This window comes from Eublepharis macularius, chromosome 11, assembly GCF_028583425.1.
Source record: "Eublepharis macularius isolate TG4126 chromosome 11, MPM_Emac_v1.0, whole genome shotgun sequence".
Taxonomy (NCBI): Eukaryota; Metazoa; Chordata; class Lepidosauria; order Squamata; family Eublepharidae; genus Eublepharis; species Eublepharis macularius.
Window position 1 is genome coordinate 31,158,362 of NC_072800.1, and position 27,356 is coordinate 31,185,717.

The window sequence follows — 27,356 nt, forward strand, 5'->3', positions numbered from 1 at the left end:
CAAACCACCTCTCATTTCTTGCCTTGAAAATCCCCATGAGATGGAGCTTTAGGGCTGCCATGAGACAGTTGTGAACTTGTGACTTGAGGGGACACTTCACCTTACCTGTGTCTTCAAAGAATACTTCAAGAAATTAATATGAGTTCAGCTCAGCAGAGTAAGCCACTCTTCTCAGCACCAGCTCGTCAGGTATATTGTGGGGATAATAACAACACTGCTCTGAGTGGAGCACTAATCTGTCTAGAAGAGTGGTATATGCGCAGTTACTACTACTATTATTATTTAAACTTGAGTAGTAATCCATCATAGTAGCAAATAGGAAGTTTTGTTTATGACAATTTTTGGTCTCTGAGCCTTTGGGGGATGACTATAAAGCTGTTTTGCACACAACGTCTTAAAATGTATGATCAATACACAATACAGAAAATTAACCACATTACAAAAACGTAGAAATGTTAAAGATCTTGAAAGAATTTGATCTCCTCTAATTAAATAGATGGATACCAATCTTGTCTAAAGTTTCATGTAAATATTTTCTTTTACTTTCTATTGTTGATACATTATACATTTAAAGTTAATAAAATACATTTTTAAAAAAAAATATAAGGGCCCACACCTCAGCCTAGGCGGCCCCTCGCATTGCATGACGGGTCATGCAGTCTTTCTTTCCTCCAGACCTCGACGAGAGAGGTCTTACGCACAAAAAGGATGGGCGGAGAAAGGTCAGAGGCGCCTCTTGATTGGCTGAAAAGGAACAACGCCCTCCCCTCCTTCGCCTCGGAATAGCTAGCCAGGCTGCCTGTCAACTCCGGCGTCGAGCCACCGGCCCCTCAACCGCCTCCGCCAGCAGGGATGGAAAGGAGCGGCAGGGCGAGGAGGATGCGGCCGCCATGTTAGCGCAGGCTCCGCTCTTGCCGTCGCTGCCGCCGCGCAGCAGGAAGGAGGCGGGGACGCCGGAGCCGCTCCGAGCATCGGGGGAGCCTTCGGGGCTCGCTAGGCGGGGCACAGGCGGAGGTGGCGGCGGGCGGGTCCCCGCGCTGCTGCAGAGGGTGGCGCTGATGCGGTTGGTCGGCGGCGCCTCGGGGCCGGGTCGGAGAGGCGGCTGCTGAGGGGGCGGCGGCGGCTGAGGAAGGGCGCAGGATGCCGCTGCGGAGCGCCGTGTTGGTGTTGCCTCCCGCGGCCGCCGCCTCTGCTGAGGGGAAAGGGCTCCCCCGGGGCTGAGGCGCCCTCCGGCTTCCCGCTCCCGCCTCCTCGCTCGTCCCTCCCTGCCCGCGCCTCAGCCCGGCCAGGCGGCCCGACCCCGTGCCTCCAGCCGCGGAGGAGGCGAGGAATCCTGCTCCTGTCGCCGCTCCCCGCCTGCCTGCCTGCCTTTTGGGGCCGCCGGGGAAAGATGGCGTGGGTGCTGAAGATGGACGAAGTGATCGAGTCCGGGCTGGCGCACGACTTCGACGCCAGCCTCTCCGGCATCGGGCAGGAGCTGGGGGCCGGCGCCTATAGCATGAGGTGGGTGTCGCGGCCTGGCTGGCCAAAGCGGGGCAGGGCGAGCGGAGGAGCCTCCCCCGGCCATGTGCTGGCGGGAAGCGGCCTGGTCCGGCCCGGGAGTTCTTCGCTGGCTGCCTTGGTTTCGCCTAGAGGCCGGCGTTGGCCTGCCTCTCCCACCGAGGGCTGCCCCGGAGGCGGTGGCATTGGCATTGCCTGCCTGGCGGACGAAGGGAGCTCTCGCAGGCTCAGCCCCTTGAGAAATCTTGCCGGCCTGTGCGGTGCCGCCGGACTCCAGCCCTCCTTTTGCTCCTGGTCTCTCCCAGTGAGAATTGGCGCTTCTGTAGAGCCTCCCGCCCTGGCAGGTTTCTTTAGGACTAAGAATGGGAAGAACGATCAGGAGGGACGTTTTGTTTTTGAAAGCCTCCGGGATGCCTTACTTGCCTTCCCAGCTGTGGGGCTGTACTGATACCCTCTCTCCTTTTAGGTGGGTGACTGTGATGGTCAGCAGTAGAGCAGCAGGATTTGGGTCGGTTAGCACCTTAAGACTAAGAAGAGTTTCAGGGGATAAGCTTTTGTGAATCACAGCGCCCCTCTTCAACAAAACATACCCTGAGAATCTTGTTGGGTTCTAAGGTGCCACCAAACTCAAGCCCACCTTTTTTGTTTGTATATGAGGTAGAAGGAGTTGGAGATTGTACCGAAATGACAGCTTTCACACTGCAGAAGGAAACCCCATACCACATCCTCCTCTGCTGCTGGCTAGATTTGTAGTGCTGCCCAGAAGCGTAACATTTTAGACAGGTGCATCCTCTTCAGAGCTCCAGTTCTGGGTGCTCTTTCTTGCCTACCTAAGATCACTTACATGCAAATTAAGGTTGTCTGATTTGTCTGAGGTGTGTAGCATGCTTACAGCAGTGTGTTTTCTTCACTTTTTTGTGCATGTTTAGGGGCTCTAATTTACCTAAGCTATGATAGATCGAAGAGATAGACTTTGAGCTTGTTCTGAACTTGTGATAAGCAATCCCAACTACAGTGCTTCAGAGGAGTTAGCCATGCTGTGACGGTCTGAAATAAAGGATGGCTATTTAAAACTACTGTTAGCTAATGGTGGGGTGGGGAAGAGTTCCTGCAGCATCAGTGAAGTGGTGAGACGAGAATAAAGAACATCTTTTTGCTTTTTAACTTCTACCTTAATTTGCTTAGGTTGTATCTGTTGGTCATTCTGTTGTGAGCAGATATTTTGAGGTTGCATACTTAGGACTCCACACTTTTTATAATCGATCATCACTGACTTTATCCCTGTTCCACTTTGGCAGAGGTGTTGGATCTTCCTGCTGACTTTCAGAGGCACTCAGGAGCATCCTGCAATCTAGCTGTTTCCAAACCAGTTCATAGTCATCTATATCCCTAGAAATTGAGGTAGATGGCATCTAGTCATGTGTCTGTGTGCCAGTAATGTAAAGGAATCTTTGTTATTATCTTCTATTATCACTTCATTGATAGTCATTTTGTTGTAAGCAGATACTCTCAGGTTCCATGATGTTTATGGCTTATATACATTGATCTGTACAGATTTAATTGAACTAGTCTGTAAAGCATAAGTTTCTAGGAATCTGAGATTTGCTGATGAGGTCATGAAGGAGCAGACTCTGAGTGTCTGAAATTTTTCATATGCGCTCACTTATGAAAGTCAATGTAGGAGTCGTCTTGTGGATAGGATTATTTTGTGAATCTGGTTTTGATCTTTGGAGTGTATCCCAGACAAATACAGTGTTTTGTATTTTATTCATGTTCTGCTTCAGGTAACTTCAAATGGTTTGACCACTTCAATGCATAGTAAAATATGTAGAATGGGGTATTTGGATGAGATTAGGCTAGCTAAAGCTCATAACTTGAAAGCTAATCCTAAAAACCATCTGATCATTTTTAATGCAAATTGATTATGGAAACTGTGTGACAAGTCTGAGGGGAAACATCAGATGTTGCTATGTATTCAGATCATCTGAGTAGTTCAAATATACATAAAGGCTTGTGACTGTATCTTTCCCAATGGGGTGGTACTTCAGGGTGACCTGCCAGAACATTCCAATAACCATAGATAACACACAGTAGTAAGGTGATTTCTTAGGTAACTGGGCCCTGTTCCAGTAAAGATTTTGTCAGTAGTAGCTAGTACTTTGGATTTCACTTGATGTGTGAATCAGTAGTTAATGTATCACTTGCTGGCTTATGCTCTAATAGGTGGAATACACTGAAGATTTGCCTACACTAGATAAATGGTATGTTTACTGTTTGCCCATATGGTTCAAGGTAGTTTTGTGTAAACTTTATTGAGTTCATAGTGTTTCCAACAATATGACTTGAACTAAAACTGCTGCCTCAGTAAGATTTCAATATTGAGTTGTTAATTTAAAGATGTGTTTTTATGTTCTAGTCACAGTTCCTTTCTTCGCTTCTGTCAGTCCTTTTTTGCTTAATTTTTTATCTTATTTTAAAATCAAAGCAAGGCATCTTCAGATTCGTATATAATCTGTAAATACTATGTGAAGTGTTCTTCATATACTTATTTTCCCAGAACAAATGCAGTTTTGAAATGCCATGTATTAACGAGCAGCAGCTAACTGACTGCATAATTGGTACCTGACTAGCCACAAACTAAAGGTTTGTACGCCTATGTATATCCCTAGAAATTGAGGTAGATGGCATCTGGTAATGTATCTGTGTGCCAATAATGTAAAGGAATCTTTGTTATTGTCTTCTGTTATCACTTCATTGATAGTTTCTGTCTATAACTTTATGTAAATAGGACAGTGTTTGTAAGGAACTTGTTTTCACTGTGAAGTTAATAACAGGCCTGACTATAGCATTTTTATCCACTGTAAATGGAGAAGGTAAGTGCTGTAATACTGACAAGCGTCATAAGAGATTACATAAGGAAAATGACAACTTAGTTGTCAACTTAAGCAGTATTCTGCATTTTTCCGTCTGTTTCCGTCTAAATATGTCATCAAACAGAATATAAATGTGCTTCCAGAATACATCATATCATAAAATACAGGCTGTGTCTGCTTGCACTACATGGAGCATTACTTACATATTTTTGCATCCCCATTGATACTTCCATAATCACATATTTGTTGTCTTTCCTCTTCCAAGGGATAATGAGAGCCATGGTAGGGGATAGAATAACCTGCCTCTGATTAGCCCCTTTGTTTCTTCCGTAAATGCAGCTATGGTTTTGGAGATATAATTTTTATTCTTATTTCAGTGATGTTCTGGCACTGCCCATTTTCAAGCAAGAAGATTCTAGCCTTCCACCTGATAATGATGCAAAACATCCACCTTTTCAATATGTTATGTGTGCTGCAACATCTCCTGCTGTCAAACTACACGATGAAACCCTGACTTACTTAAATCAAGGTGAGCGTTGTTCCTGTAAACAAGCTTTTATTGCTTGTTTTATTTTAACACATTTTGAATGCTTGAAAACATAGTAATAAAGTGAATTTAAAATTGCTTGCATTAAGGAGGTTTGTTATACCTAGAGATGTAAAATATCTGGAAATTCTGGATTGGGGTGGGGGGCACAATTTTTTCTATTTGCAGAAAAAAGACATTTTGGAAAAAAAATTAAACATACTTAATACTTACTTAGTTTAGTTGCCTATCAGACAAACTTTTATGGATCTAATGCTATAAAATGCATCATTTATAACTTACCGTGTGCTGTACAATTTGCCATATTCATGATAAAAAAGCATAATTGTCTTCAATTTCAAGTATATATTACTTGAAAATGAATTTGGTATATTAGAAGCATACCAAACTCTTCAGATGGAGTTGCAAACTGCAGCATCCTATGCTATCATAGCACAAGGATCTTAATTTTTGCTATCTGAGAGGTATAAAAAGTAAAAGTTGACAGTAGAAAATAAATTCTGTAGTAAACGAGAAGAATAGCTGAAACGCTGTCATACAGTCCCAGAGCGCCAGCCAGAGCATCTGGGTTCTTGGACCCTTGGGGCTTACATGAGAATAATGTTTTAACCTCTATTCCACATTGGCGTTACCTGGCTAATTTAATCCTTTTTAACGAAAGGCAACTGGCTTGGGCCATATTCCCTTTTTGTCATGGAAGTGCAGAGCCATGAAAATGGTGGGACTATACTCTTAATAATTCTCTGATTGGTAGCAAGTCTCTGACATAAGAGATGGAGCTTTGCTGGGGGTTGGTTAGATCTGTTAATCAGTTTCACTGAGGAGGCTGGCTTAGGTCAGATTCCACTGCCCATAAATATCTGCGAGCTCTGGATTTTATTCTGGTTCCGGAACATCTGGAGACCAGTGGGCCATGGGTTAAGGACTCCTCTGCTTTGGTACCACAAGGAACTCTGTAAATGCACACAGGAACCTGCTACAACTTAGGTTAAATGTACTTAGCTGAGTTAGATCAACAGCATTGCTTTTGAGAAAATGTGTACTGTGTGATAATGTGTTCTTCACTGTGTTTTGTATTTTTTCCCTTTTCCTACCCCTTTTGAACCCATCCACCATTTCCCTCTTTTTTTCTGCAATAAACCTTCTTCCTATAGAGACATTATTTGGCTTCCTTAGTACAATACATTTTTCTGGGGTATTTCTCTGAATCTCTTCCCTATGTGCTAGATTGCCTGGCACTACATGGTTTGCTATAAGGTATTTTCCAGGGTTTCTGCCCTGTTACTTTGCTATTTTGCTAGGACGGAGCAGGAGGGGCACCTTCTCAGCAGGTCAGTTTAGATGTTCTCAGGAGCTACCTAAGTGGTTGCAGCTGATTTCGAAGTCCTTTCATGGAAAATCTTGGTATAAGGGAGTTCCCAACAAGGAACATTCTTCCCTTCCTATCCCATAAAACCCAGTCATTGGGTTTATTCGTTCTTAACTGTGGAATGAGAATATTTAAATTAGCTAGAAAAGGGTTCTAGAAATACATGGAATATGACCAGATTGGTTAATCCAGCTGTCAGACAGAATGGAGTGATTTTGGTACGCATTTTTTTCCTTAACAGAAGAGCCACGGTTCCAGCGCTATTCAGATATGTATCAGTTACAGTGAGCGTACTCAAATGTTGTTCCTTGAGAGTTCAAAAGAACAATCATTTGATTTAAACTACTTGATGTACCAGGAAAAATTGTATCCTACCACGCTGCTCAGATAAGGGAAGTGTGTTCTGTTGGCAAGAGGTGTGCCCTTCCAAATCAGGACTGCTTTGCTGGCAGAGTGCATTACTGCTAGGATGAAATCCAGTATTTTTATAACGTATTATAGTACTTTTAAGTAATACACCTTAGTAGTATTTGGTAAGAGGGGTATGACATAAGTAATGTTCATTTGTTTTTTGCCTGAAAGGTCAGTCCTATGAAATACGACTGTTAGATAATCGAAAAGTGGGAGATATGCCAGAGATCAGTGGAAAACTGGTGAAGGTATGTTGTTGGCTCAGCCATCATTCCTGTCTCCTTGTGTCTGGCATGCAGACCCTTGGGGCTGCTTCCAATATTAAAGTGTCTGTACTTTAGACCTTAAAATGATTATACAGACAGTGTTTGGGAAACCAGCACTGTCATCCTTGAAATTTCTGCCCGGTCTGTAGAACTCTTAACTTGCTAGCATCCTGTGAATGACTAGCAGACTGACTAGACCAGGGGTGGGCAATTGTTTTGGCTCGGGGGCCACTTTGTGGGAGCGGACGTTAGCGGAGGGACGCACCTTTTAAAATGATTGCATTCATTAGTTAACTTTGCATTTCAGAAAAGGTATAAATTGTATCATAAAAATCAATAAATATAAATTAAATAAAATAGTGGTAGTTTTATTCAATTTATTTATTGTGCTAATTTCATATCATCTATAGCTGCAAGCACATTAATTTTAGAATCAGTTTAATGAGACAAATGTACCCTGCCACACTTTTCTACAATTTTTTTGAATTCAGGAGTGAGATTTTTCTGACCGTCTTGGCGGGCCACAAAAAACTCGGTAGCCCGCAATTTGCCCACCCCTGGACTAGACTCTTCAGATAAAAGAAGGCTGCAGGTTTTAATGCTTAGTTTTCATCTTAATTTTTTTCTGAGTGTTTGGCATGTTTTGCGTACATTCTAAGTAAATCCTATAAATTCCATGATATCAGCCAGTATTATTATTTCAGTATTCAAGAGAAGATGGAGGGAAAAAGTTTCTTGCCTAAGACTATCCAGTATATTCAGAGCTGGTATCTGAACTAGAGACTTTAGCATACTTCATGCTCTTTTTATGCTACACTAGTTTGCACCAATAGATTGTGTTTAAAATCAGATATATAAAATCATGAACTTTCAGCTGAGGAGGGAAAACTTTGACTCATAGGTTCATGTATGTGGGTGAGATGGTAAAATGGTTGCTATTACCCTAAAATCACCATTCTAGAGAAGATGGATAGAATTTAAATTATGAATTTCTCAGAATTTTGAGGTGTTTCATCTAGTGAAAACATCCGTAAATGTTCATCACATTTGGAAAAATACATTTTAAGCTGCCAAGCCTCTTGAGGAAGTTCCTCACTCTTGATCCCAGACCTTCAATCTGTTGATGATATCTGAGACTTCTAAATCAGTGTAAGGATGTAGTCAACAAAATAATTTAGAGTAAATGTCATAGTGTACATGTGTCCATTTTAGTTGAGTAACACAAGGATGTTTCCTGCCTAGTTGTTTACATCCCTCCTTGGCAACAGAAAATAGATTTAAAAAGGAAACCTGTATTGTAGGAAATGAAAGAGAAGCAGAAATCATGTTAATATTTTTCTTAAAGAACTACTGGCATCAAAGTGCGTATTCTTGCTGCTGTTTAGTAATCATTCAGACAGGGAACCTGCTTAATGATCCTATTTCGAGCTAAAGCAGAAGCACAGGGCATCTTGTTCATGGATTTATAGACCCTGGACCCTGGAACATTCTCGTTATTGCAAACTCCAGAGCTACTTGGCTGGAGTGGTACTTCCACCATCTTAACATGTGATTGATTTTAACCAAGTCCAGCTGAATCCAGACCGCAGCTTTTAAGGTAATAACCAGTTCTGCTGTCTTTACCCTGAGTAGGCTTGGCTACTGTATAGTAAGTAATCCGTTTTCTTATTGGTGGTGTTCTCCTGATGCCCCCTTTCCAGTTTTCTCTTTAATACACAGCTTTAGCCAGTCCTGTAAACTTGCCTGAGTTTCTCTTCTAAGGCAAGTGCACACTGTTCTGTGGTGGGTTTGATGTGCTCTTGGAGCTCTGAGATTGTCAGTTTATCCCAAAATTCTGTACAAGCATAAATTAATATTCTGTAGTTTCTTTGAAGCGAATGTCTCGCTCTTTGCACAGAAGAGATTGTGCACTTTCAATAGGAGAAAAACATCCAGAATCTTGCAGTCAGTCTGGGCAGTGGATATGGCAGTCTGAGGAGGAGCTCACACTTTTGTATATTCCTGTATCTCTGTACAGTGACTTGTCTCACATGGTGATGAAAGTTTGGGCAGAGTTGACAAATGTACAGTGCATTCATATTAATAATTTTTGCTATGTCCTGTGTGTAATTATTTTTTCTTCTAGAGTATTATAAGAGTCGTGTTCCATGACAGAAGACTGCAGTATACAGAGCATCAGCAGCTAGAGGGTTGGAAGTGGAATCGTCCCGGAGACAGACTGCTTGATTTAGGTGTGTTGTAGAATTAAGACAGTCTATTCATATTATGAGCATCATTGTTGTTAACTTGGTATTGTTACCTTTAACTTGTGAATCATATCCAGTTTACTAATAAAATACAAGACAGATTACTGTAAAGACCTGTGAGAAGTCTATAACTTACTTTAGGAAAATCCTCTTATAACAACAACCCAGCTTCTCAAAGACTGAATTCCCTCACACTTGTATTTATAGATATTCCTATGTCAGTTGGAGTAATTGATATACGGACAAATCCAAGCCAACTCAATGCAGTTGAATTTCTGTGGGATCCTGGAAAACGCACATCTGCCTTTATTCAGGTTTGAAGCTGTTCTCTTGGATAATGGTGGCTTTTATTTAGTAACATGTTATCTCATAATTGCAGTATTACTTACATTTTTATTAATTTACAATAGAACCATAAAAGACCCCTGATGAAACAGATAAAGATCCTTCTGGTCCACCATCATCTTCCCAAGCTCACAAATGGAAATAAAGGCAACAGATTCCCCCTTCCATTGTTTATCCCTAGAGTGATGTTCAGAGAGAGGCTGCCTCTGAATGTGAAGGTTCCATTTTGCTATCATGAAGTGTAAATTTAGGTTCTGTTTATGGACATCCTCTATGAATGTACCCGATTCTTTTTTTTCTTTTTTTTTTACAGTTCGTCTAAGCTAGTGGCATCACTGTTTTTGGCAGTGAATTACAGAGGTTAAGTAATACTATACATACCAGAAGTTAAGATTTCTAGTGCAGTGCTAGTCTCTGAATCCAAGATATGTGACAGATTTCAGAATGCATCTCTGCACAGGTTGGAATAGATCACAACATCTTCTTTTCCAAGAAAAGAATAATAGCAAGAAATGATCAGCACACTTGTTGTGTGCATCTTTTCCCCCTAGGTGCATTGTATCAGCACTGAATTCACACCTCGTAAACATGGAGGTGAAAAAGGAGTTCCTTTTAGGATTCAGGTTGACACTTTTAAACAGGCTGAAAATGGAGAATACACTGATCATCTGCATTCAGCCAGCTGCCAAATCAAAGTTTTTAAGGTAAGTGATGTAAGCAGAAATCTTACAAATGGTATAGGAGATAAACTTCCAGTGTTATGATTAATTTTATAATATATTTTCAACATGCTTTCTGCCTGTAACTTCATTTTTAGCCGAAAGGGGCAGACAGGAAACAGAAAACAGACAGAGAAAAGATGGAGAAACGCACTGCCCCTGAAAAAGAAAAATATCAACCTTCATATGACACTACAATTCTCACAGAGGTAATGATATTTCTTGGTAGAGGAATAAAATACACATGACCTTTTAATGAAAGCAGTCAGTTGGTCAGAGTGGGACACCAACCAATTTATTTGACAAGTTTTTTCATAAAGAAACAAAAGACCTGTAAGATTTAGAATCAAGTGGAAATGGATATTAAAGTATTTGAGGATACTTTTCAGTGTTTTAAAAATTGTTTAAGATTTGTTTTCTTCTTGTCCAGTTTTGGCCCACGGTATTTTAGAAATTACTGATCTTACGGGCAGAGCCTCACTGGGTTTTTTCATTTCTTTTTATTTAAACACCAGTGAGTTTTCCATAGCTTTCTAAAGATCACATAAGTTTTTAAAAGGCTTTGAAATTTTTCCTCACTGTATAATGAAAAGAAATTGATCCACATCTTTGATGTTTGTCCAGATGAGGCTTGAGCCTATAATTGAAGATGCAGTTGAACATGAGCAGAAAAAGTCCAGCAAGCGGACTTTGCCAGCAGACTACGGTGATTCTCTGGCAAAGCGAGGCAGTGTAAGGGACTTCTGCTTACTTTTCATTGTGCAAGCTATCTTGTGCAGTGTTAGATATAGGACCAATTTCCTTTACTGAACTTAACTGACCGACCAAAAAGATTCTATCTGCCATGATTTAATTCATGTTTGCTTACCCACAAATTACTTCAAGCATATATCTTAGTGAGAAATGCTTCCTAAATCTAACACGTAAGAAAAAATGTTAGCAGGCCTGTAACTTATTAAAAGCAAGAGACTCAGTTTACTCATGAAAAGGCTGTGTTGAATAGCTGTGTTCTTAAAAGCCATTTTTTCATATGTAGTTAATGGAATGATAAGTAGCAATGGCATTGGGTTAATGTTGTATTTTTCTTTGTTTCCACACATCGTAGTTTTCCAGCCCTTGTATGTTTCATAAACCATTTTTTTCTGATTACTACCTCTTTCGATCATATTGTTTAAGATAGCTCTTGCTAGGAGCAAACGTTTAGCTAGGGCTTCCTTGGGTGGAAATAAAGAAGAGAAAATGAACACGAAGAGAAAATCATTATTTAAGTTCACTTAAGGGAGGATCATATGTTCAACTTACAAAACTTGACCTAGACAGCTACAGTCAAATATATCCCCTACGTATAATGCTTCAGAAAGCCTTATTTTAAAGTATTTAACTAGCTACCAGAGCTGCACAGCTTAGAAAGACACGACGTATGAGCAGTGGTAGTGGAGTGCATATCTTCTGCCTGGAGTGCATACTTGCTTTGTGAGGAATAGTGTGCAGGGAAGAGTGAAGCCAAGAGTTAACATCTGCTTTAGAAGTGGAACTCTGCAAATAAGAGCAGTGCAACTCTCCCCTCCCTTGTTGCAGCGGTGCTTGCTGAGTGCTCTCCTTTTTATGTATGGACTAGGTGATGTACAATGAGAGCAAGCACTAATGCATTTCCCTGGTCTCTCATGGCTCTTGTCGTGATGTATCATTGGATCTAAGGTACTTGGCGTCCAGTTGCATCTGAGCACTGACCAGCCCTATGTGCCCCCAGAATATTCCCTGGAAATTAGGTGTTGGGGGCAGGAAAGCTCAGTAGTTTAAGTAATTTTAAGTTTTTAATGTATGTGCAGGCATGATTGCTTGTGAAAGTATCCTTGCGAATTAGAATTCTCTTAACTGTTGAGCTTTTCTGTTCCTGATCAGATGATTTATAATACAAGTTTGCAAATAATAACTTTTCAAATAATTAATAATTTCTATTGTTAGTATTTACCAGAGACTAGAATCATATATCCAGGGGTTTTTTTCTTGGTGCCTACTAATTTTAATAGAGCAGATGGGAATTGTGAAACAATACATCCTGAACTGGGTCTAAAATCTAGATATTTTAAAAAAACTATATGTTTTTCATGCGTATGTAGGCCACAGTCAGCCAGCCTGGTTCTTAAGATGTTTTACAAAGAACAAAAAGTACAGTGAACTGATACAAATTTAAATCCTAAGATCCGCAAGCTGATTGTCCAGATCTTGTAGCAAGCTGTGGGCACTCTGCGCTTGGTGGCTGAACCTGTTGCCTTAAAACAACGAATATGAAAATAGTTGGCTTGATGCTACTGTTTCTCTTCCTCACCCCTTCTGTGAAGCAATCCTGGTAGTGAGATGGGAGTCAGAAACTCATAAGTCCTGTATTCTGCGAGTGCTCAAAAGTTTCTTACAGTGTGCATGTATTGAGTTGCTCTTTGAGAATCCACTCTTTCTCATTAACCTGTGATGTTGCCATCACTCCTAGTTATGAACTTGAAACTTTTGAATGATTTTCTACCAACATGGCTTCCCTTGAGGAACTTAGCATATTTTTATGAGAGTACCCAAGATCCCTAGCTATTTGCAGACTTTATTTTCAGGGTTCTCTTCATAGGATTCTAAAATGTGCCTTTAAGTAGTTTCCGGGCATTTGCCTATAAAATAAGCCAACTTTCATGAACAACATTCTGCAGTTTAGAGTAATGGTAGTCTAGAGGACAGGAGCATTAATGTTTGGAAACGTGGTGTATCTCGTGCAGTTCAGTTTTTAGTGCAAAACAGCTGGATTGGTTAGTATAAAAAATAAAAGAATCTTTGTTAAGGGAAGGTGTTACCGTATTTCAGCACTGACTTTTCTCTAGTTGCTTAGTGAATTCTGAGTCTATATATAATGCTTTAGAAATACAGGTTTGACTGTTCTGAATAAAAGCCTGAGCAAACCCATCCACCAGCATTCATAAAATTAAAATACAGCACATTCTTTGAGTTATATGCATGCATAGAAAAGAAAAAACTGAGAAAAAGTTACAGGCTTTTTAAAAATGAAAGTTCTGTGTAATGTTTCTCTCTAGTGTTCACCATGGCCTGATACACCTACTGCATTTGTGAACAGTAGCCCAACCCCAACTCCGACTTTTTCCTCTACTCCGCGTAGTACTTACAGTGTCCCAGACAGGTATGTTTAACTTCTAATTTAAATCAAGTTTAAGGTAATTTTAATACATTAAAATAATCAGCAGTGTCATATCATGGAGTGGGAAATTTAGGGGGAATACTTACATTATGTGAACAACATTGTTAAATTTTCCCTTTTTGCTTTGGATTCCACTTTCAAAATTGGGTGCATTCATTAACTATGGATATTGGTTCTGGGATAAATAGAACTAGGTGCTGCTTGCTGTTTTGCCACTCTGAGTCTTGTTCCCCCAAATTGACCCAGGCCAGCTGACACTAACCTTATTTGAAGCATCAGATTCTATCTGTCCCCATCAGATTGATGCACAAGTAATTCCTTTAAGCCTCTACTAGCCCAGCCTTGCTGCGCAGGGCAGCACAGCTCACTCAGTGCTTCAAAATATATAAGAAGAGTTTGAATAATGCTTTTGTAAAATGTGAGTAACTAGCTTTTCTCAGCTTCCCATCCCTTAATGCTAACTCTTGAAGCCGGTTTATTTAATGAATATTTATTGAAAAAGTTAAAGGAAAATTAAAGAAGAAATAAAAACACATTTTGGTGACTGCTAGAGATAATCTGATACCTGGCATACGAAGATGTATGAGGTCAGATATTTTTTGTCAATACCCAATACCTACAAACACATGAAGCTGCCTTATACTGAATCAGACCATCATCAGTATTGTCTACTCAGACTGGCTGTGGCTGTCCAGAGTTTAAGGTAGAGGTCTTTCATATTACCTACTGCCTGATTCATTTTAACCCGAAATGCCGAGGATTGATCCTGAGACGTTGTGTGCGCAAAGCAGAAGTTCTTTCACTGAGATCCCCTCCAAGTTTTAGAGTCCCTGACTAGAAAAAGGAGGAACACCCTGAGCACTGATTTATCAATAAGTGCTTCATTACTAATCTGCTACATAATTGTTTCTGTGAGCTTGGCACAAGAGATGTTTACATTTTACTGTTTTGCTGTGATACTGTTAATGGGCTCAGTGCAGTGGAGGTATTTCCCTTAGGGGGAATGGGCTGAACCTAAAATTGCATTCTGAACTTCAGGTGCATTCTGAACTTCAGGAAGTTCAAGCAGTTGTTCAAGGTTTGCAATGACAACGGGATTAGATGTGCCCCTCTAGATTACATCTTAATTTTGTAAAGTTTCATTTTCCTTTGGAAACCAGCCATTTTGGGCATAGGAGCTGTCTTGTAGGGTTCCATAGGGCACAAGGATTCAACCTCTGTGTAAAGCCTTTAGGGGAAATAATTTGTAGCTTTAGAATTGGATCTCATCAAAACTCTGACACCCAGCTCTGTATCTCTGTATCCAAATCCCTTGGTGACATGGTAGAGGTCTTGAGCCAGTGCCTGACTGCTGCAATTAAATAGCTGAAAGTGAACAGACTGACGCTGAATGCAGAGAAGACGGAAGTGATACTGATTGGAAAGGCAGAAATCTTGAAGGACTTTGTACTTCTGACTTTTGATGGGGTTCACTTGACCCTTGCTGACAATGTTAAGAGCCTAGGGATTATATTGGATTTAGCATTGCCATTGGAGAAACAAGTTAATGCAGCTGGCAAAAAAGCCTTCTTCCAACTCAGTCTAGCCCTTATGATGGCCCCCTACGTTGAGACAACTGATCTGGTCATCTGGATCTGCACCACAGTAACATCAAAACTAGACCACTGTAATGTACTCTACATAAGTTTCTCCTCAGAGGCAAACTCAGATTCCAGTTGATGCAGAATGCAGCATCTGTTACTTGGAGCTAGGCAGAGCATGCACAGTACTCCCATTCTGAAGTCACTCCATCAGCTGCCCATCAGTTATCGAGCTCAATTCAAAGTACTGACTGTTACATACAGGGACTTGGCCTCCTGATATCTGTGGGACTGCCTCTCTCCCCTTAAGCTCCATCACAACTACTTCGCTCATTAGATTAGAGCCTCCTGCAAGTACCACCCTGCAAATAAGCAAAATGAATAATTGCCTGTGCACATGCATTCTCTGTTGTGACCTGATGAAATGGCCTACCTGATGAGGTCAGGAAGGCTCCCACCCTCCTGGCTTTCTGCAAACTATGATAGTTTAATTATTCAGATAATTTGGGCTGTATTGTAACAAAATATTTCAGATAGATGCTTGGTAAAGTTGTAGCGACTGTTGGACTTTCTGTTGCTTATGTGTGGTCTTAAGATATAATTTCTGCATCACTTAACATGTCTTGTAAATGCTTAAGATTTGTTTCATCTTAATTTCAGCTCGGTTTTTAGATTTCTGCAATCCAAACCTTGTTTTCTTTATTGGATGTCCCAACTTGTTGTTTGTATTTGACTTAGACTGGGTGATCCAACTTGAGTCTCAATTGAGAGAGGCTGACTATAAATAATACAAATAAAATAAAAACACAATGAATCATTTTTGATTGTGTCTTCTGTTGTTTAGTAATTCATCATCTCCAAATCACCAAGGAGATGGAATTCCCCAAGTGTCTGGAGAGGTGAGTGCAGATTTCTCATGCTCTAAAATACTTCATTCATTATTCATTTGCATTGTCTTGAAAAATCTTTAAATTGTACATTGTCTTTAAAAATGCAGAGGTAAATCATACTGATTGTTTTGTGGTTTTCCTCCCCCACCCCCGCCAGCAACTTCATCCGTCAGCCACAATCCAGGAAACCCAACAATGGTTGCTAAAACATAGGTTTTCTTCTTACACAAGGCTGTTTTCAAATTTCTCAGGTATTTAAAGAAAACTTTCATTTTGTGTATTATTGGCATATAATTTTGTGCAAGTTTCTACTCAATTAGAAAGTCTACACATTCCTGATTTACAAGTCAGGTATGCTTGAAATAGATAAGTTGGTCAAGCCACTTCATCTCTTAATCTCATCTGAAATCTAAGATGGCTTTTAGATACAGTTTGTTTTTGTTCTTGTAGAGCATTTAATAGCATCACAAGGCCACTTGTGGAGTCTAGCATTCTGTTTCCCAAAGTGGCCAACCAGATTTCTCTGAGAAAAAGCACATAGGCAGGGAAGGCATTGCTGCACTCCATTAATATATCTCATCCTTTTTAAAGCTGTGTTAAAATGATAGCCATCATATTTTGTTACTACAAATTCCCTAAGTTCTACACTGTATGCAATATTACGCTCTGAATCTACTGCCAGTGAATTTCATTGGATGATTCAGAATAGGAGGATTTAGGTATTTACTTCATTTACACCCCACCTTTCTCCCAAGTGAGGATCCAAAGTGGCTTAAATAATTCTGTCCTCCATCTTATCCCCACAACTCTCTGAGGTAGGTTCTCTGTGAGGTAGGTTAGGCTGAGTGTGTGGGGGGGGTCCGTGATCACCCAGCAAGTGTCCATAGCAGAGTGGAAGTTCAAACCTAGTTTTCCCATTTCCCAGTCTGTCACTAGCCACTACACTACACTGGCTCTCTATTAAAGGAGGGAAATTTCTCTCCACTTACGTAACAGTATGCTTGATTTTATAAATCTCGGTCCCCTTTAGCCTCTCTATACTAAAAAGCACCAAACATTTCCTTGAAGATGCTCCAGTCTCTTAATTACTTTCCCCTTTTCTGCACTTATTCTCTGTGATACTGTTTTTTTAGATAGGGTGGTGTAGACAGTAGGGCTGTGCGCTTCGGCTGTGCGCTTCGGAATGCTTTGGTATTCCCCGCTTCGGAATACCGAAGCAAAGCTTTCCGAAGCATTCGGAAATGCTTCGGAAAGCTTCGGGGCTTGTTTAAACGGCCCCGCCGCTGCTTGCAAGCAGCGGTGGGGCCCTTTAAACATTAACCCCCCCACACCTCCCCTGCCACCTACCTTGCAGTGGCTCCAGGCCGCCGCCACTGCCGCCGAAGCCTGCAGGGTGGTGGGGAAGGCCGGAGCCACCTCCGCCAGCCCTTCCTGCACCTCAAATGGCTGCCGCAGCGCCAGCACACCGTGGCCATTTGAGGGGCAGGAAGGGCCGGAGGAGGCAGCTCCAGCCTTCCCCACCACTCCCTAGGCTCGCGCAGCGGCGCAGTGGCAGAGGAGACAGCTGGCTCTAGGCCACGCAGCCTTGTGGTGCCGCCCAGCTGATAACACAGGTAAGTGGGTGGGGGTTGGAGGGATCTTCCCAGGGTTGGGTGGGGGTGGAGGGGTCTCCCTGGTGGATGGGGGTGGAGGGGTTGGGGAGTTCCCCCCCTCGCTTCGGTCTGCTCCGAATCTTCCCAAACGCTTTTGGGGTATTCCGAATCGGTTTCCTGCTTCGGATAAACCCGAAGCAGGAATACCGAATCTACCCACCCATGCACAGCCCTTGTAGACAGTATTCCAAATATATCAGTACCATGTATAAAAACTTGATGGTACTGGCTCATTTTCACCACCTTTCTCAATAGTTCTTAGCATAAAAATTGTTTTTGTCTCAATTGCAATATTCTGAATGTTTATTGAGCTAATCACCACAACCCCAAGATCTTTCCCATAGTGCATATGTGAAAGTAGAAATGTTTTTGTGTCCACATGCCACAATTTAGTCTTCTATCCAATCTCATTTGTTATTTTGTTGCCCATTCACTCAGTTTGAAGATGGTTTTTCAACTATCCTTAATGTTTAGTGGTATCTCCAAACTGGGCTACCTCACTGGTCTCAACGAATTCCAAATAACTTTTAATAAATTGAAATGCACAAGTTCTAATGCAAACCAATAATTTTTATTTCTGCCATTATATTTAGGATTTTGTTGCATCAAAAAATGGTTTTCTTTCCCTTACATCTTCCAATATTGGTATGCTTACCAGGGAGGGGCTGCTGTCTGAATTATTCCCTATCAAATAATGTGTCAGGAATCTGCCTTTTTTTCATGCCCTGATTAAGCAAGCCCCAAACAAGCAGAGGTACAAGTTTGGGTACAAGTTAGTTGCTGCTTGAGGTGTTGAAATAGGTAGCATGACTCCTGTGACTTGTAGCTACTACATCCTCCTCTCTTAGCATCTGCAAGTTTCTTCTTCATTTCAGAAAGACATGGTCCAAACCCTCTCTCAGCTTCTTTCCGTTTTTGTTTGACTGTGAATTGAGGGAAGAAGCAGCTTCAATCTTGTCTTATATCAGAGCTATTTATGGAAGTGCAGCAAGAAAAGAGGGAAACTAGGGAACTGCAGCTTGAACAAGTTGCATGCTGAGACAGAGAAGAGGCAGATGTCAAAAGAAACTAAAATTAATCTCTTCCTATAATCTTTCAAAGGGAATAGTGTAGTCATTTTCTTACAAGAATCTCTCTACATACAGCTGAGTCGAATGTAGCTTTAGTCTTATCTGGAGATCTGTTGGCAAAATGCTGTTTTTGAAAAAGCTTTGTAAATATGGTACACTAGTTCTGGCTGAATCCTAGGTTGGCTGAATATTTGCACAGACTGGATGCTGGGGATCCAACCTGAGACCTTCTGCATGTAAAGCAGATGATCTGCTACTGAAACATGCCCCCTTCTTGAGGTGCAGCCATACTGTAGCATCTGTTTCTCTTGTAGAAGGGCCCGGGTTCAATTCCTGGCAACTCCGGCTAAAAAGGATCTGGCAGTAAGTGTGTTGAAAGACTTCCTACCTAGATCCATGTAGAGCTACTGTTAGTAAAGACTAGACCGTGCTGACCAGTGATATGATAAGTATAATGTAACTTCATATGCATGTGGATGAAGTGAATTTGGCAGTTACGGCCCACCTGGCAAGCAGCTGACCTTGAATCTTTTCTGAAGCCACTAGACATGCAACAACTGAGTTAGAAAAGAGTTTTTCAGCTGATGGCCTGAAACCAGTAGCTTTACTAAACAATAGTAGATGATTGAGCAAGCATTTTCTTTTCGTTAAATGCTACAGGGATGCTGACATCCTCTGGGAAAGCATTCTAGGCAACAGTGGAATTACCAGCTTTTATAGTAAGAAATTAGTTAGGAATATGGTATGTTCTTTGTTTAAAAGAGCAAACAGCTTATGTAATAACCATCCATTTAAACATGTGAACCTATCTTAAAGCCAAACTCATGTCACCAAAGAGTGAATCATGGCAGCGTTGGTTTTCAGCAACTATGAAATGTTATTCTGTATGCTTTTGTAGGTGCTGATTTATTGAAGCTGACAAGAGAAGACCTGGTACAGATCTGTGGTCCAGCTGATGGAATTCGGCTATATAATGCACTTAAATCAAGGTAAATGGTATCCCAACATCAGCTGTACTTGTTTCATTTGTGTAAGAGAGTTTGTCATAGATTAGAGGGATTTGGGAGATGATTAATTTAGACATTCAGTTGGCATATGCCTGTGTGAGCTCATGCAGGAGTTGTAAGTACTGTGCTCAAAAGAAGAATGTTTTGTTGTACACCTTCAGGGCAGGCCACAGATATGATGCAGGCACTGATGAGCTCAAAGGTAGACTGTAAGACTGGTAGCAATGCAGTTGGGCAGTACTGATTTCTTGAAGACGGATGGGTTTGTTGCCAAGAGACAAATCTTCTCATTTAGGTGAGCTATAACCAACCTAAAGTTCTTGAGGTCATGGCTACTAAATATTAACAATTGCAGATTTCTAACTATGAATTAAGCTGGCATAATAGATGATGTTAACTTGCTGTTACTTCTGCTACTCCAGTAGTTGTATTACAAAACTGCACCATACACCAGTGTCTTAATTGCTTTAATTTAAATTTCAAGATTAATTCACCAACTTCTGACAATCTCAGTGGTTCTGAGATGAGTCATTAGACTAAACAATCTTTGATAGTTTGCATCAGATTTTTAGTAGTATGCAAAATAGTAAAGAATAGCATTAAAGTGAGAAAACAAATGGATGTAGATCAACTATATTCTGTACAAGGATATTTATTTTTGGCCTTACATTCCAGGTCTGTTAGGCCACGTCTAACAATCTATGTATGCCAGGAGCAATCAAGAAGCATACAACTGGAAAGGCAGCAAGACTCAGGCAGTGCGGAGAGCAGGAATGGTGCAATATATGGTAAGTCTTAGCAATGTCTGCTAAAATCTTCTCACTATAGATTGGAGAAGTGCCATTTATCACTTAAAGCCACCTTTCAATAAGCCAGCCCATTGCACACTTTTTTTTAGAGAGATACATATGTAGTCAATATAATTAGAATGTGATTTGGGTCCATGTAAATAGTTGGTAATGCATTGGTGGGGAAATCTTTGGAACCACTGGCACGTTTGAGAATATGGCTTGATCTGGTGGAAATTTTCTGCTAAGAGAAAGGAGGTTGATTATTGCTGATTCTCCCCTCACTCATGTGCTGCAGGCTGTTGACTCTCCCATCATTTAGACCTCAATCTTTTGAGAATGACAAAAGGACAGTGGTCTCTCTACCTGTAGAACCTGAGGTGTTAGTATGTAATTCTAATAATAATGGCTGTATAGTATACAAAAGACATTATTACAGAGATTCCCCCATCGTGCAATTTCTGGGCATCTTTTTTTCAGCATTTCAGGGACTGTTTTGGGGCTTCATTGGGAGGGGGAGACCAGGAAAATCCACTCCACTGATGGAAATCAACCACAGGATCCAAGTTTGTGTATTGAAGCGGAATCGAAGAATAGGGGAGGGTTTATTTAAATAATTTTCCAGAGACTAAAATTTTTGGTAGAATCCTACACAGACTTGCTAGTTGTTTCCTTTGGCAAATCATGGAAATGCCAGTTAACTAGGTATGATTTGGTTACCATAAAACATCCAAAGAATTGATGTTCACAGCTGGATAAGAAAAGACTGACATTTGGGAAGCTGTATCCATTGAACTCTGCAAAATGGAAATTTGCTGTTTCTCTCTGCAACCCCTGGAATGCAACTCCAAGGATTCGAGGGAGTTGCAGAAACAGTGCTGGGCCAGGGGGCGGGTCAGCTGTGGGAGGAAGGGAATCGATGAAAATTCCTTCCCCCTTCTTTCCACCCCTGCAACACACCTGCTACTAGCGTACAAGTGTCAGATGCAGCCCAACGTGTCTGGCTCAAGCTGCAAAGAAGCAATAGAACTGTACTGGATTCACCTCTTAACTGTTGGGCATCTCCTTTGTTTACTTTATTAATTACCTACTACCCATCCCCTTTACAGATAATAAAAGCAAGGGAAGTCTGAAATTATTTTGATGCACTTGAGATTGGCTAGCAACAATAAGATGAAATTTAAAGAGCAAAAAGATGCCTAGGGAGATGGCATTGACCCTTGGTAGATATGTCAGCATAGCTATATGTGCACAGAACAAGGCTAGGTACACTTGGAATGTAGTTTCAGGAATGTCTGTCTTCAAGAAGCAGGAAGAGGCTGATTCTGTCCTTGTCGTGGTGTACACCATAGCATTACCCTCAACTATTTGTTGCCATGTAGAAGTACTGTATCTGAAATTTTGAAAGTAATATACAGGCTTTTTTCAGGATTCCATACTCTTATTTTGGGAACTATTCAGACTGGAGGGTGTACCTGGCTGTATTCTAATTCTAGCATAGGATGGAAGAACTGGATGGGTTAGAATTCTCAGGCCCATTTTAGATAATTTTATATGCAACCTGAGGTTGTATTCAACGTGGCTTACACTCTGAGGCATGGTTCAGACATAAACAACAATGGTTTGTAGTTTGCAGCTCATTTGCAAACTCAGTTTGTAAAAACTGTGGTTTTCTCATCACATCTGTACCATCAAACCATGGCTTGAGACACTGCTCTGTCCTTCATGAACCAGTTTGTGGTTCGTAGTTCCTGGGGTTTAAATACCCCTTTCTGTGCCGCTTAGCAGTGGCACCTGCATCTGCAGTTTAAATGGCCATTTCCCCGCTACTCGCCAGCCGGGACTTCCTGGCTGGCTGGCCAAGCCCCACCTGCAGTTTAAATGGCCGTTTCCACTGCTCAGGGAAATGGCTTTGCAGCGGCACAGAAAGGGACATTGTTTTTTAAAATGAACCAAACAAACCAGCATACCAATTCGGAAGTTCGTGGAAAGGAGCTTCCATGAACCGCTGGTTTACGAACCAGGCTGGTTCGTGGTTCTTTTTGGTTCGTGGTTCGTTTTGTGCCCGTCTCTACTGACCACAATAGAGAGACTGTAGAGTGAGCAGAAAATAAAACTACATTGATAGTAAGCGTTCAGTTTTCCCCAAACCTTTCCTCCTCACATCTGTCCGGAGTCTTTTCTCCATCCACACCAGCATTGCTGCTTTGGGGGAAAAATCATGTGGATATGCATGTAATGATTTGCCATAGGACACTTGTTTCACCCTTTGTGTTAAATAAAAATTCATAGAAATACTTATAACAGGACGCAGTTACATGAGAAGGCCAGGCTGAGCAATTTTGGATTGCATGCAAGGATTCTGGTGAGAGGCAGTTGAGATGGCATGGCAAAGAACACAAGCACAGGTTTGTTGTGCATACATCTGGAACATAAGCAAGGGTCCAGTCTGTGATTAGCATAAACACTGGTTGCTGTTGAATCTGAAATAGCCTGAGACCCTTTGTGTTGGAAGGGAGAGAGCATCAGAAATAGGCTTCTGGAATGCAAGTTGGAAACAGCATTTGTGATCAAAGATGCAGGAGAGTTTAGCTGTTCGTTGCAATCCTACACAGAGTTACTCCAGTCTAAGCCTTACACTATTCCAATAGTAGTACTGCCCAGTTATTTGTTCTTGTTGAGCAGTGTTACCATTTTTATTTAGAATAAGCTGACATCTTTTACAAAGGAAACAAATCATATCTGAGGAATAGCACAAGACTACATAAAGACTTTTTTATTTTAGTTTATCATGCAATCTACTTGGAAGAAATGGTTGCCTCAGAAGTCACTCGCAAGCTTGCTTTGGTGTTCAATATCCCTTTGCATCAAATTAATCAGGTTTACAGACAGGGTCCTACTGGCATCCATATCATTGTCAGCGATCAGGTAAGTTTAATTTTTGCCTTCTGTTTATTTAATATTCTCGAATGAGATTTCTGATTAATAATTCAGACACTTGTTGGTAGTATGCGAGTCTAAGAACGAAGAATTGTAAGACACTGTTGGTATATGACAGTATAGATTATTTTTTCATTGTATTTTATGCTGCTTAAAGTTCAAGTGTATTTGAGTGAATATAAAATGTTTGAACTCTTATTTAAAAGGCACAGTTTCATGTTTATTTTTGAAATTTAATGATAGCTTTGAATATTATTGAAAGCAAACTGGCAGATCATGCCTACCTATGACTTAAGGGTTACCCTGTGGCTGTCACTGGTTCCAGAGATGTGCTGCTCATGGTGGCCACTATCTCCCCAGTGCCTTGTGCCACATTTCCTTACACTAAATATACAACACAAGGCCTTTGTGTGCTTAAAAGCAACGTACCTCTACATAGCCAGGATTCTGTTGCATTTTGTTCACATGCAGTGGGTTTTATTGTGCAAGCATTATCAGGAAAGTCTGCATCTCTGAACAGAGCTGCAGTAGAGCAATTTGGAGGAATGACAATTGAAATGATGAGGAAAGGATCATGAACCCAGGCCTCAGTGTGGCAGTTTTGTACATATGGTGCCTGACATATGGCTCATGTGTGTTGCCGCAATAAAGTGTATTCAATTATTTTCCTTTCTAGATGGTGCAAAACTTTGAAGATGAGAGTTGCTTCTTAGTTACCACAATAAAAGGTATGCTCCTTATTAAAACAGATAAGGCCTTCAATGTGCAGTATATTGTAAAACGCTTTTGATTATCCCAAAATATCAGCTTTTGAGTTACAAGGGTAGGGATTCAAAGGTTTTAATCACAACACATTTTCCAGTCCTTGTCTTCTTGAGTTTATATGAGTAAGAGGTAATGGTTGTGATGCAGAGATCTGCCTTCCATTTGTATGAGATTTGCTAAGAGATTTCCTGTCCTACTGGAACTACATTGGAAACTCACATTTCAAAAGTTTGCTCAAATAGCTGCTGAAGGGAACCATTGGATTTACTGTTGAGGAGATCTTGAACTGGCTAACTTCTACTTCTGGAGGCAGGTTAAACAGAGCCTTATTCTTCTTTCCCTTCGGAAGTGTTCTCCCAGTCATTGAATATATTGCTGTGAAAAAAGAACTCACAGAAACAAGAGTATATGCATTGAATCCCAGAGCCATCTGTAACGAACACATAAACTTGTTCATAATGCCATGAAAGTTTGATGGACATCCATGGGTCAGTTAACAGTCTGCCTCACAGGATTCTTCTGAGGAGAGAAAGCAGAAAACCCCTGAATTCCATCCTGAGATTCTTGGAGGAAAGGCGTGATAAACATATACTAGATTAAGAGCTCTAACCCAACTAGAAAACAATGAGATGTTGATTTGTACTGGAAGGAGCCCTCTTCATCTGTCCTGCTTGAGATGGGAGGCAGAGAAAAGGTTGCTGCATAGATAGCTGGAGAGATTATAGTGACAGGAGCAGATACTGAAAAGGCTTTTGACAGTAAATCTTATTCTTGAGGTAGCATTCTTGTTTCCCTAGCCAGTCTAATCAGAGTTAAAGGGCTTTTATGATCAGTGATTTCGAAGCATACTGAAGCGATTTCCGAAACCTGTTTCAGGTTTAGAGTTATTCCGGATTGTTTTCCTGCTTCAAGTAAATCTGAAGTGGGAAAACCGAATCTTTTCCCTGCTGCACACCCCTAATTCATCACCCTTTGAGAAAGTCCTGTTGAGTTGTAACTACAGCCAGTCAATACTGCAAAGAGCCAGCTATGGCTTTATTGTCATCTGTGGCATTGAAATTGACATCATCTCCATTGACAACGCTACTTTTCAGTATTTCAGTAATCTTATCTGCCCCTGCTTGTAGGGGAAGACAATCCTGATTTTGGGAGAATTATGGCTATGCCCTTGGGTGGGGAGTGGAGTTTTGACTATCCTGCATTCAGACTGTTCCCCACAGAAAACCTCAAACTAAATAACTCTTGAGCTGTGGTTGGCAATGAGAATGGTGATCCAGAACCCGTTTGTAGAAAGAATATCAAATGGTCCTTTAGGTCTGGAGCAGAAGGGATTAAGTAACCCTGAAGAGGAGTGATGGTAGTGTTGTTCCTTTTTGTTCTTTGCACTTTCTTTGAAAATAACAGAAGTGTGTTTAAGTAAAATATTAAAATCCTACTCGTAACTGATCTCTTGTATTGGCTACTATGATTTTAAATTATGCCACTTACTGACATTTTTTTTTTCTTCTACAGATGAAAATGGTGAAGGCTTCCATATAATTTTGAAGTGATGTTGCCATACCTATGATGGACTCATATTCCAGTATAGAATGAAGTCGTGCTCAAGAATGACCAATAAACATCAAGTCTCTTCAGGGATCAGACTTCACCGTATAGAATGTTTCATATTGAAAACAAAAGATGACCTTTCTAATGAGCTGTTTAGTAGATGAATTTATCACTGCCATAGCCAAATGTCCTCATAAGAGGTATAAACGCCATGACAGCTTATGTACAGGCATGGAAAAAGCAAAGTAAACAAAGGTGTTCGCCCCTTTTTTTGAAATAAGGCAAGCTATGGCCAGTAGATGCAGTTTCTAGAAGCAGTACTGCTTACCTATTACACTGTATCCAGTTTGAATGTAAACTTATTCTGGGCATTTACCTTTCTGTGCCAGTTTGTCTATTACTTGCTTGTACCTTATGCTGATTTTTTTGATGTTAGCAGAGCACATAGTAATTTGTGTGGAGATAAGTAGTAAAGATGATAGCAATCAGGTTTTTGGGTCTGCATCCTCTGTGTAAATTGTGTATAAGCGTGAATGTAAGAAGTGCAAATGTCAGAGTTGGACTTGTTAAAGTCCTAGCCAGACGAAAACTAAGCATGCAGCAGAATGCATTACTATTATAGTACCTAACTCAGAGGATTGGTATAAATCCTGTGAGGTACAATATTTTGCTCTGTAACAGGTTCATTGAAAAAGATCTACCTATGCATCATGTCTTTTAGGGTTTTTTTTATGAAGCACTGTTTCATTTTTTTAAAACTACCTTCTTAAATAGTAAGTTGGGACTTCCTTGTGAAGAAAAAGGGAATGACATATGGTCACTAAGGGACAATACGGAAGCATTAAACAAAAATCCATATATCACTCTAACACTAAACCTACCAGCTGCTATTTTTAATCAGAGTAGCACCATCCTATGATTGCTCCCATTTGTGAACTGTCACATTCTCTTTTCTCTAGCCTCTTACAGAGAAAACATTGTTACAGTGCCTCTTTTCACACAACCGAATACTTGACTGGTAGATGTACATTGTAATGAACTGCAAAACTTTCCTTAAAGATCCGAAGATCATATGTCTGTTCCTGAACTATATATTGGAGGTACTTGAGGGAGATTCACAGCGTGTCCGTTGAATCAAATAATCAAATCTTGAATGATATTGTGAAAACTTGAGGAGAAAAGCAGCAGCGTGTCAGTTTTAAAAATTTCATTCCCAGTTAACTATTCCTAGGCTTTGTGCTTAGTAAAATGTTTGAAAGCTTTTTTTAAAAAAATAGTAATTTCATGAGTTAGAATGAATGCTTGCTTCTTTTCTTTTTGATCTAGACTATTCTGCACTGATGGGGAGAGGGAGTGGTGTTTGTGAGCCTAGTTTTAAGTATTTTGAGTTTTTCTGCCTATAAATTATTTTTGGTTGTATTGGGGTGTCTTGAATTGACTCGTCATCTCAGCACCATTTTCCAAATTTGTGGAGAATCTTTGAAAAGTCACTAAATCCTAAATGCTATTAAGACTTGTAGCTTGGTTCACTTGGATTTAATTATGGCACCAGCAAATTGCTTTTGTTTTTAAACAGGATGTACACATTTCAATTTCAGTAAAAACTTTTTCCAATAATTTGGTAATTTTATTTTCTAGTTTGCT

General features: G+C 40.6%; 1 protein-coding gene across 3 annotated transcripts; it reads left to right on the plus strand.

Annotated features, from left to right (window-relative positions):
• Positions 1-706: 706 nt before the first annotated feature.
• Positions 707-27,131, plus strand: UBP1 (upstream binding protein 1). 3 transcript variants are annotated; one of them, XM_054991777.1, is made up of 16 exons: positions 709-1,503; positions 4,751-4,902; positions 6,872-6,948; positions 9,092-9,197; positions 9,420-9,526; positions 10,109-10,261; positions 10,375-10,485; positions 10,901-11,008; positions 13,351-13,454; positions 15,897-15,951; positions 16,100-16,193; positions 19,563-19,653; positions 20,347-20,459; positions 23,245-23,387; positions 24,076-24,127; positions 25,677-27,131. In XM_054991777.1, exons 1-16 carry the CDS (start codon positions 1,391-1,393, stop codon positions 25,712-25,714), a joined length of 1,617 nt encoding a protein of 538 aa, XP_054847752.1. In that variant the 5' UTR covers positions 709-1,390; the 3' UTR covers positions 25,715-27,131. The 3 variants fall into 3 exon arrangements, 2 of the variants coding, with proteins under 2 accessions (XP_054847752.1, XP_054847753.1); XM_054991778.1 differs by lacking the exon at positions 10,901-11,008 and having other exon boundaries at positions 711-1,503; XR_008597859.1 differs by lacking the exons at positions 23,245-23,387; positions 24,076-24,127; positions 25,677-27,131 and adding an exon at positions 19,833-19,966 and having other exon boundaries at positions 707-1,503; positions 20,347-20,430.
• Positions 27,132-27,356: the final 225 nt, after the last annotated feature.

What these genes read in the sequence shown, in the direction of transcription:
- UBP1 (XM_054991777.1), top strand. Translation starts at nt 1,391, where the DNA reads ATGGCGTGGGTGCTGAAGATGGACGAAGTGATCGAGTCCGGGCTGGCG. An exon ending in GCCGGCGCCTATAGCATGAG is followed by an intron (nt 1,504 to 4,750) that starts GTGGGTGTCGCG and finishes TTCTTATTTCAG; the next exon opens with TGATGTTCTGGCACTGCCCA. An exon ending in TCAGTGGAAAACTGGTGAAG is followed by an intron (nt 6,949 to 9,091) that starts GTATGTTGTTGG and finishes TTTTTCTTCTAG; the next exon opens with AGTATTATAAGAGTCGTGTT.